This window comes from Varroa destructor, unplaced genomic scaffold (genome assembly GCF_002443255.2).
Source record: "Varroa destructor unplaced genomic scaffold, Vdes_3.0 BEIS01000004.1, whole genome shotgun sequence".
Lineage (NCBI taxonomy): Eukaryota > Metazoa > Arthropoda > Arachnida > Mesostigmata > Varroidae > Varroa > Varroa destructor.
The window spans coordinates 22,310,955-22,322,177 of NW_019211457.1; the positions used below are offsets into that span (position 1 = coordinate 22,310,955).

At 40.7% G+C, this 11,223-nt stretch overlaps 2 protein-coding genes across 2 annotated transcripts; one reads left to right on the top strand and one right to left on the bottom strand.

Annotated features, from left to right (window-relative positions):
• Positions 1–3,580: 3,580 nt before the first annotated feature.
• On the bottom strand, positions 3,581–6,782 carry LOC111249500 (ATP-binding cassette sub-family B member 10, mitochondrial-like). The gene has a single exon (XM_022803433.2). The coding sequence runs from the start codon at positions 6,574–6,576 to the stop codon at positions 4,636–4,638; it is 1,941 nt and encodes a 646-aa protein (XP_022659168.1). The 5' UTR covers positions 6,577–6,782; the 3' UTR covers positions 3,581–4,635.
• A 30-nt stretch (positions 6,783–6,812) lies between these two features.
• On the top strand, positions 6,813–11,173 carry LOC111249501 (uncharacterized). The gene is made up of 3 exons (XM_022803434.2): positions 6,813–7,308; positions 7,857–8,048; positions 8,858–11,173. The coding sequence occupies exons 2-3, from the start codon at positions 7,887–7,889 to the stop codon at positions 10,184–10,186; spliced, it is 1,491 nt and encodes a 496-aa protein (XP_022659169.1). The 5' UTR covers positions 6,813–7,308; positions 7,857–7,886; the 3' UTR covers positions 10,187–11,173.
• The last annotated feature ends 50 nt before the right edge of the window (positions 11,174–11,223 follow it).

The window sequence follows — 11,223 nt, forward strand, 5'->3', positions numbered from 1 at the left end:
CCACACCACGCATACCTCAGCCTATATCCAGCGGCCATTTCTCACTCGACAGACATTGCATCTGTGTAGTAAGTTCTCTTGAGTCAGTAACAACTTTAGGGACACGCTTAAGTCAGAGCTAATAACCCAACACCGATCTCTTTTTGTGAGTCATGATGTAACTACTACCTAATCTGTGCAAATGACAAAAGCTACATTTAAATTCTATAAATACAGTAAACGTCGTGAATTAAAACTGTAATAACAAGATCTGAAATCCGCAGCGCTTCGGAGTTCGCAGCAACAAAAGCCAATCGCATCATTGTAATTTTAGATGTCAACAATAAATAAGACTTTATTATTATTATATTTTATTAAAACTTCACCCTGCCGCGTCGGTGGCGCGCAAGGACGCTTCTTAAATGCTGTTATACTTAACAAAATTGCCCCTGCTGTTTGAGGCCAATTCGTTGTTACGTGTGGCTGAGTTTTCGATGCACTGTACACAAGAGCATATTCCAACCCTGTTCCATGTCTAATACAACGACTTGTCCTGATAGAAATATACATCCTTCTAGAAACGAAGACATTAATCTCCTGGAAGTCTGATAATTCCCGAAAAATGTATGTGTACGCGAATCGGAGAAGTCGAATGACTTTAGAAGCTTTCTGTTTGTCTGAAGGATTAAATGAAGTACGGTCTTTGGTGTCGTAGTGAGCAATGTTACAGTACGGCATTAGGTAACCATACGCATAAACAGTAGTCCCACTTCAATACCTCGTCTAGTTTGACATTTATGCTGTGCACTAAACGGATGATCACATTAGCTGTTGATACACAGCGGACTGCAATTGCTTTATAATATAGAGCTTATATTGTCTCATATCAAACGAAATTGGCGTAACTTATTCAGCGCACCATATACAAGGCTAGTCGACAATAACGTTACTCTCAATTTTTTTTTCACTCAACGTTATGTTTCAGTTGAGACAAAGGGCAAGTTTTCTAACAGGCCGCGGATGCAGCAAATGGTACAATGCACCTGGAGGATGAGAATTTCTTCTTTCGGATCTGATCAGGTCGGTCTGTCGCGTATTCTGAGACAATTACTTTCAAACTACGATTATATTTTAAAACAAGAGAACTCCCTTCTGCCATAAAGGGGCATTATATAGTCAAATTACTGACCTGGATGGATTCAGTGGCGCACTATTGTAAGGTTATTTATCCTGGCCAGTGGAGCAAGTTAGCCACTATGGAACATTTTAATTGTATCTGGGTCAATGAATGTTTGAATTTTACGTCCATCACTGCCATCAGACGTTACTTCATGACTGTGTTTGTTGCCAGATACCGTTATTTATCAATGACGTATCTACTTCGTCTTAAGTTTTCGACGCTCGTACACATCGATTATACAACTTACCACCCCTATTGCGCACACGAATATACAATGTTGGCTTTTTTATTTCGATCACACACGCGTCGGATCATATAACGTACCATATATGCAGCCAATATGAATCACTCTAAACAGTTGCAGGCTTGGCTTCAAGATGGGGTGGTTACATTGTTCATACTCATTATCCAAGGCATGCCCAAATGCTACCCTCCTAAGCGGAACATAAAACCCATGGTTTCCAGGAACGTCCGATAGATACAAACAGAATTAGCAAAACAAGTTTTATCAACTATCATCAATTTTGTCGGAAATAATTCAAACTCTTCTTCAAATTATTTAATCTCAAAACAGCCCTTTCACTAATCGCTTACATCCCACGCAAGCACTCGAGCACAGCTACAGATCTCTACTTTACGCGAAGCAATTCACACTCAAAAACCCACTGAAAATTGATCACCACGACCCATCTAACTGTATAAGCCCACAGCTTACATAAGCAAAGCCAGCCTTTCAAACTAAGGCGATTTGACAGGCAAAATGACGGAATGGAGCCAGCAAGTGGAGCAGGCAAGTGGCGCGCCAGCCAATGACCTAACAAATGGAGCTTTTACTTTTCTTTTGTGGCCTGGCAGTTGAGAACCGCAAGAAATGGGATTCCAAGCTCTGCTCCGTTTTACCATACTTTTAGTTGCCTGCCTGCTTGCCTGCCTGCCGAAAACAGTAGCGAAGGCCAAGAAATAAGTGAATAAATTGTATTGTAACGATGCCCAAGGGTTCCCGCCAGGACAACTAGAAGCCAAAAAAAAATCCATCCATGGAAAAAATCCAGAAAATGAGCTCAATAACGGGAAATGAAAACTCAAACTCGGAGCTACTCAGAGGGAGCGAGAAAAGAGAAGTAGGAATAGCTTTCGACATTGACCATATGGGGTCTCGGCCAAAAAGCCAACAGCAGTGGAGCAATACACTCTTCTCCAGCTCCGCCTCACCTTTTTTCCCTGTAGGGAAAAAACAAAATCCAAAAGAGGGAGGGAAGGAAGGACAAGCATAGCGTTACTTCCGCGTGCATGTGTGTTAGTCAAAGCAGCAAGCGGGCTACCGTTTGACGCTTGAAAAGGTGTCACATTATTAAGGACATATGTGGTATTCGCATGAGAGGTACGCCGCGATATTGTGCAGTGTTTAGGTCGTCGTCGATTCGATGGTGATAGTTGGTGATAAAAAGCGAAATGTATATCTCTGTACCAAATAGAAGAAGAGTTAGGGCTATGGAACATATCGAAATCGAATCGATCAAGCAGAAAGGAGACCGAGAACATCGTACAATGGGCATACTTAGACTATCGATAACATCAGGGGGAAAAACGGATTAAAATTTTTAACAGCTGAGTTTCACTGTTCGAGAGACAACTTACTTCTGCATTGATAGAAGTTCCCACATATCTAGCGGTAATATTAAATAGAATAAAAGCTCAGATTGATTTGTCATACGCAAATGTAATCAACTGTGACGTAACATTCAATCCGCAATTGTATCTGCCTGATTTCTAGAACATTAGAACGTTATCTAACTATCATCAATATTCAATAACGTTGTATTAATGCTCAAAACTCCGTTTATTATATAATATACCTTGCCTATTTTCCTCTATTTAGGACTGCTCCCTTTGAACGTCAGTCAGACACTTTCTTTTTTAACGACAATACCGGACGTAAAACTCGAAACATAGCCGCATTTCCTCTCCTATCGCATAGGTACAGAGCTCATTGGTGGTACTAGTCTATACGAATGCAACATTGTTAATCTATCTAAAGGTTACATAGACGCTTTTTTGGAAATCTGCAGTAATGAACTAATTAAACTCATTGCAGAAACAGTGAAATATACTAAAAGATATTATTCAACATAAACTTCTATACGTTAAACTGGTAATAAAACAAGGGAAAGGCAAACCGAAAGCTACTGCTAGACAAAAAATTCGATTTAACGCTGACACGGTATAGCCCTGCTTGTATTAGGGGATATATATAAATCGGAGGATACGACAACCTATGTCATGTACGGGTACAAATTTTTAAATAAATCAAACATTTAGTAATTGTAGAATTTCGCATGCCAGTAGACTAAGAAGTTTACAAAGTCCTCAAAAAATAGGCATAGAATGTATTATACATACCGGAAGAAAATCAACGAATAGTTTCGATTTTAGAAAAATGTAAATAATTTATTAAGAAACATCTTTAATAATTATATTATGCCTTTTATCCAATGCCTTCTCTAAATACTCTTCGTTTTGCGTTTCCATATAAACAATTTGAATTTTCTATGTTGCTCTTGCATAAAACTCCGACACTTCAGCTCACAACAATCCAGAACAATGTTGCTAGGAAACATATTTTCCACATATTTTGTTAATACTTCGCACGCGTATTTCTGTCAGCGTCATGAAAAAATTGTGTTGAACAATGAAATTACTCGGATAATGCAAGTTAATACCAACTTAGGTGATTCCCATTCTCATTTTCTAATGTTTCCTTATGTAAACTTAATGAAGAACACGTTACGCAACATACGTGTAGTGAATAAAAGTACACTATCATTATGGTTAGTGACTGGTTCATGACGCTCGATAGGCGATAATGTCAAATCTTACTGTACAAGCTTTTTTTTGTATTCGAACACATGGTTTCATGGGAAGACAATCCTACAAAGGTGACAGAATCAATTCTGGCTTATAAACGTAGCCCAAGCGAATCTAAATTACAACATACTAAAATACCGTATAGTTCGTCCTCTACGGTGTCACTTTCCCACCCCTTCCCCTCCGTTCCATTTGCTCTTATTTATAACTGTAAGGCACACGTACCAAACCCGCAACAACACCGCCAGCCGTGCATGAGTCACGAATAATAGTAATGAATCCCTTCATGTTCCTTCGCATCGAAGAGGGTCAACTGGTGAAAACTATTGTAATGGTAGTCGTTCGCGGGATAGGTACGGGGCAGCTCTGTAATTTTGACCAGGAAGAGGAAGTGTAGCAGGCGTTTATTGAACTAACATCACTTGATACTCAATAATAATAATAATGGCAATGATGGTCGTTCGAACATGAACTACAGTGTCTTTGCATTGAGATACATACGCTTGACTGCACAAAGGCGTACATATGCTCCCACACACACACACACATCGAGGCTAACTGTTCGCGGCGTTCAGCGGCCACTTACTATCTGACGTGATAGTCATGGTCGTTTACGCCCTCATTTGATGTGTGACTAGGTTGTTGAACATACCTCCTTCAATACGAACGAGGTCACCGAATCGGCCTTGCTCTACAATTTGACCGCCATTCAAAACGACGATATTGTCAGCCCGTTGAATTGTCGATAGACGATGGGCAATAACAACGACGGTGCGTCCTTTTGAGAAACGCTCGAGAACATCCTGAATAAGCCTCTCACTAATGGCATCAAGACTGCTGGTCGCTTCATCAAGAATAAGAATTTTCGGCTTGCGAAGGATTGCGCGAGCTATCGCGATTCTCTGCTTCTGGCCACCAGATAGCATGACACCGCGCTCACCCACTATAGTGTCAAATCCTTGAGGAAGTTCACTAGCGAAATCGTAGATATTGGCAACGTGGGCAGCCTCCATAATATCGTTGGTTGTCACCGGAGTCGTGCTGCCGTACTCGATGTTCTCACGAATGGTCGCCGAAAATAGAACAGGCTCCTGAGCTACAACACCGATTTGGTTTCGTAGAAAGGTGGGATTTAATTCAGCTATATTATGGCCATCAAGCTGAACTACGCCGCTGTCCGGGTCGTAGAGACGCAGTATTAAGCCGGCTAATGTCGATTTGCCAGAACCGGACGGGCCAACTACGGCCGTGACTTTTCCCGACAGGATCTCAAGGTCTAACCCGTTCAGGATATTGGACTTGCGCGTAGGATACCGGAAGCTAACCCCCCTAAATTCTATTCTGCCCTCTACGTTCGGCAGCAGTTTGCCGCTGTCGAGCGGAACAGCTGGTTGGCGGTCCATGATTGCCCAGAGCTTCTGAGAGGCACCTAGCGCTTTCATTGTCTCTGAGATAAAATTAAACATGCTCCCCATCGAGACGCCAACGTAAGCGGCGTAAATGAGGAACGAGCTAAGACTCCCTACGCTTATGTGACCGTCGGCCATCAACATTCCGCCGTAGTAAAGAACGGACATAATCATGACATTGCCTGATGCCCCAGTCGTCCCAAAGAAGATTGCACGTCTTTTCGCCTCATCCGTTCTCGCCGCCAGTACTTCGTCAAGAGTCTTCGCGTAACGTGATAGCTCTAGGTCCTCTTTACTAAACATTCGCACGGTGCGTATATTTGAGAACTGCTCCTCGGCAACACCACTCGCTTCAGCCAGTTTGTTCTGTACACTGGCTGCAACTTTTTTCAGTTTCTTTGAATAAACTATGGCAACCGCGGCTACAGGAGCCACGATACCCAATCCGACAAGGCTGAGCTGGGGCGAAGTGTACGTCATCATACCGACTGCACCGGCTATCGAAAAGAAAGCGCGCAGTCCGTCAGAGGCGTTCTGCGTTAACGAACTGCCGATCTGTGCTGCGTCGCTAGTGAGACGCGATAGCAACTGGCCGGTTCTTTGCGTGTCGAAAAACGCCACCTCCTGATGAACTATAGCCCGATGAACCTGTGCACGAATACGATTCGTTATTCGTTGTGAGGCAATATTAACCAGGTAGACACGACCAAAATTTGCCGCGCCCCCGATCACCGCAAGGCCACCAACAATGGCTACGATATAATTAAGTCTCGCCTTCATTGTCTCTTTATTGTCTGATCCGTATATTGTATCGATTGTTTTTCCAATAAGAAACGGAAACACTATTGTAGCTAGGGAACTTAGGCTAAGTAGGCCAACAGCTGCCAACAGGGTATTTCGTTCGGGAATAGCGTAAGTTAGAAGCCGGCTCAAGTCTGATCGATGCTTCACTTTTTTAGAGGAGGAAGCTGTGCCACATTGTCGTAACGGTGACCTCAATAACGCTTGAAAAACTGGTGACGGCGGTAAGCCGAGAGCACGGGTTGAAAATGGACTGTTGCCGGTTTTCAGTCGAGCGATGATTGTAGTCGTACTCCGGGACTTCAGTCTGCATGACTGCCACAACAATAGTTTACTGAGCATCGTATGACTGATTTCAAAACATTCACGACGCCTGTTGAGGTCTCTATGAATTGCGGTTGCAATCAATTAATTGGAACGCAGAGTATCGTTAACATTGGTTATTAACATTTGGGCTATGATCAAACTGGGTACTTTGTTTGGCTAAGCAATGATTAGAGCTATCAGCACTTTTACCACCCTACGCAGAAAAGTCTTCTCCAGCTGAGCCGCAATCAGAAGCACATGTGTTTTGCTCGACCCCCCTCCCCCTCCCCCCGCTTCGCATGTCGAACAGTTACCGCCGCGTCAATTCAAGCAAGTAGATCATTCTGGCAAAACCCGACAAAAAAACAGACCTCACAGTAATCCCGTGTACTGACCGCTAACTGAATTAATCACCCCTTTCCCATATTTTATAATAGCCTGCAGAAATTTTAAAATGGCTTCTTGATTTGGTGTGCTTTCATACGAAATGCGTTCATGCTGTTTGGAAATAGAGAACACGGAAAAAGACAGATTCAATTGGTATTAGTCAAACAAGCGAATTTAGAACTTCTAAATAATACGGTTTTCTGATATTTTTAGACGGTTGTGAGGAAATATGGCAAATAATAAAATCGCGAAGATTTAATTATAACTGCAATGTACCTCCAATTAATTGCTAATTGGTGCTAGTTAGGTTAGCGTTCGGCCGTATGGGTTCAGGCCTTTGAATTACAGGTTCGTTCCAAAACAAGGACAAGCTGACAACAGGTTAGTTTTTATATAAGACAAATAAAACGTTTTGAAGCTCATATATGCTTCGTGTTATTTCTCTTGAAGCTATAAGTAACTTCAGTATTTATTTATTTATTTGACAATTTATCTGACACTGCGCACCAAAAATATGTTTGCTTGCATCTACCAAATTAACCGCAGGCCTTATTTTAATGTTTTTGATAATTCTAACAGCAGCAAATGATAATCAATATATTATTGCAAAAACGTTCAAGTAAAGGAAAGAATAAAAAAAAAGTTATTTTTCGGGAAATGCAAAACTCAACACTTATTATAAAATGATAATATTTGGAAAGTGTATATATAGATTGTGGTTGGTTAAATATCAGTACTTTTATTCGATATTTTCTTAACAAAGGGCTCGATCATTTAACAGCCATTTAGGAATGGTAAATGCAGTTCTCAATCCATGTCACTGCGAACTAGTGGGGAAACTTCATTACACATACTTAGTGAATGCAGAATGACCTTACTATATATCTAATCTTTTCCTAACCAAGGCTACACTCAATATTAACTTTAAGGACAAAGAGCGCATCGATTCCAGTTAAACAATGGGTGGAGGTAATTTGAATTTAAAAAAATCTTGGCATCCGTCAACTCTTAGAAATCAAGAGAGGGTGTGGAAAGCACAACAGCAAGATGAATCTGAAAAAAAGAAAGTGGAGGTGCTTCGAAAGGAACTACAGGCACAACGAGAAAAGGAGGAATTTCAGGTTTGTAAATAGGCCATATAACATAACACTAAACATGTTAGACAAAATATCCTTTGTTTGGTCTATTGCTTGATTTACTAATCGTTAGAACATTAGAATTTGCATAATTGAATAAAATTGATTCGTTTTGTAGTGAGCTCAAAGGTCGTTGTAGCTACATATTTGTCCCTGCCGACGTATTTTTTTGCAAAATTATTGCTTAGATTATCGTCACTTTATGTCAAAAACGCTACGATATTCTTGCTTTTTCATTAACCATTTGGAGAAACATAAAACTACCTTGAAAATTTTAAATATATTTTATTTTTGCAGGGTTCGCGAGCAATGTAGCGAGGTGTTACCGGAATATTAGCACTAGGGACAAACTTCTTCGAAGAGAAAACATGAGAAAACCTATAAAAATAATAGGCATATTTGAAACATTTGTAGAATCGAATAAATATATTCTCAGTCTCATTCAGTAGCTTCATACGGTATCAAAATAGACCGGTAAAGTTAGCTACCTGTATATGAAGAAACGTACGATATTTATTCAATGTAATTTTACGGGGAAACTGTCGACAAAGCAGATTTTTTCTGTCAGGCTACTAAACATTGCATGTATTGATTTTTGGATATACTGCATGGATAGACTGATTTTTAAACACGAAAGGTGCTGTCTTTCGATATCATATGGTCTTTTTCGGCACATTTTCTGGGTGATTTACTTTTCCGCGATGTGATTCGTAAGCGTCAAATGATTGTTCCTAGAAACCATGCCATTTGTATTTAAACGTAGTATTGTAATTCATATTTTTGCTCTATTTCAGAATATCGCTGACCGTGCAAGCGGCTCGACCGAGTCAAAGACCAAGTTGGAGTGGATGTACAAGGGTGTATCCGCCTTGGTGGATCGTGAGGATTACCTGCTGGGGCGAAAAGTCGACAAAACCTTCGATGTCATCAAGGCCGCAGAAGAAGCATCAGAAACGACGCAACAGGATGGCGAAAAGTGTGAAGGATTGCCTAGCCAGTTATTCAAAAGGGGCGAAACAAAGGCGGACTTCACACCGGTGGACATGGCTGTTAAGGTTCGTGAGGACCCGTTGTACATTATCAAAAAACAAGAATACGAGTCGAAAAAGCAACTTCTTAGCAATCCAGTAAAAATGAAAATGCTCCAAGAAATGATCAACAAGGAAAAATGTAAGAGACATAAGAAGAGCAAAAAAAAGAAGAAGAAGAACAAAAAAAATCCAAAGCGAGGTGACAGCACAAGTGACAGCAGCCCTGAGCGGGACATCCGTATCCCTATCAACAAAAACAAGGAAGAATCGAAATCTTTTGATGACCGACAGCGAGGCTCGCCGAATCGAGACCGTGGCAAGAGTGCAAACCCATACAGCAGGTTTGGGTATAGAGAAAACAGTCGTTTAGGAAGAAGACGGCATAGTGTCGAGAGAAAATCCAACCGAAGTCTTCATAGATATCGAGGTTCCCAAAGAAATCGCTCCAGAAGTCCACAGCAAGACGAAAGCGTTGACCGAACAAGAAGTACGAAAGATATCACTCACAGACGAGAGCGTAACAGTGAAAGAACAGAACATAGCCAACCCGAAGAACCTAATAGAAATGGGCTTACCGAGGCGAAGGACCGACGAAGCCCTGAGCCCTTGATGAGGAATAGACCAAGAGATTACGAGAGCGTTGAATTATTCAGCCGGTCACCTTCTCCTATGAGAGAAGGGTATGGCCTAATCAAGGTAAAAGAGACATCAGAAGACGTTGGGTATGCGAAGAAGGACTACCGTCTTCTGCTTGAGGACCGTAGGCAGAAAGAGGAGAGGGAACGCCTCGAGCTGAAGGAACGTTGCAGAAACCGAAACAGCCACAAGATGACAAAAGAAGAAAAGGAAGCGAGGCTTCGAGAAATGCAGGAGGATGCCGTTATACGGGAAGCGCAAAGGCAAGAATACGTAAGGCGACATACAAAATGTGACGCCGTCGTTGTCGAGGGCTACCAGGAAAGCGGATTCCGGGGAGCGGAAATGTTTTCTAAAGCTGTCGACAAATCAAATGTCGAAAGACGCATCAAAAGTAACCTAAAGGGATTAAAACGTGCTAATCGTATTATGGATAGCAATTTCCTGAGAAAATAACCGTTGACTAAGTAGAAACAATGGTTTTCGTGGTAGGAGTGGCCATGGAAAACCAAATGTACAAGACGTGAAACCTTTTTATATATTTATATCGCTCATTATGATCTCGATATGAGATCATCATCGGGAAAACCACACTACCGTATGCTGGGTGTCTCGGTAATAAAAAGCACCTAATGTAAATGCTTTTGTAAATTTGACACACTGTTAGAACAATTGCGATTTATGTGCAGTATAAAAGGTTAAGGAGAAATAAACAGTTTTGCCCGATTCTGATGCAAAAAAGCGCTGATTTATCTGCTTTTACATAACATATATTTTCGTAGCTGTATATGTGTGTGAAGCCCGCGAGTGTGCTGCGTAGCGTACGTTCAGGATCGACAATCGAATTACGATAGAGCGCTGACCACAAGCCCAATATTTTAGTAAACGCAGTGCATACAGTGCATTTTCAAAGTATGTAGTAATTTTGCGTTAAATTAAACAGCAAAAACTGTCATTACTTACATATAAGCTTTTAAAGTAGAAAATTATAAACACACAATCTTTACACAAACGACATGATATCCAAATACTGTATATGTTCATTTCGAGTCGAGTGTTAATTAAACCATTTCTGGCCGCTAATCTGCTGTCCGTTGTAATAATATAAACAGTTTTCTTAAAACGTATACGTGCACACTGGGAAAGCTTTTCATAATGAGTTAATAAACAACACGAAGTAATCTCCTTTTGTCTTTTGGTCAAACCGCACATCGTTTCCAAATACTTCCAAACTTTAATGTTGAAAGATTGCCACGTACGGTTCATTTCCACAAAATTTACCTACCAACACCTACTTTTCAAGATGATCATTCCATCTGAATACTTCAAAAAACAATATATATATTTAGAAAATATCCAGAAAGCAGTAAGGAATACATCATATAAACGAAAATGAATACACAGTAAACTTTGAAATAAACGCGCTTGTATTTAACGAGACAATTACATAATGTTTTGACTTTTTTTGCATTCAATATATATATATATATATA

Coding starts and splice junctions, on each gene's coding strand:
- LOC111249500 (XM_022803433.2), bottom strand. CDS start 6,576: ATGCTCAGTAAACTATTGTTGTGGCAGTCATGCAGACTGAAGTCCCGG.
- LOC111249501 (XM_022803434.2), top strand. CDS start 7,887: ATGGGTGGAGGTAATTTGAATTTAAAAAAATCTTGGCATCCGTCAACT. Junction 8,049..8,857: donor GAGAAAAGGAGGAATTTCAG/GTTTGTAAATAG, acceptor GCTCTATTTCAG/AATATCGCTGACCGTGCAAG.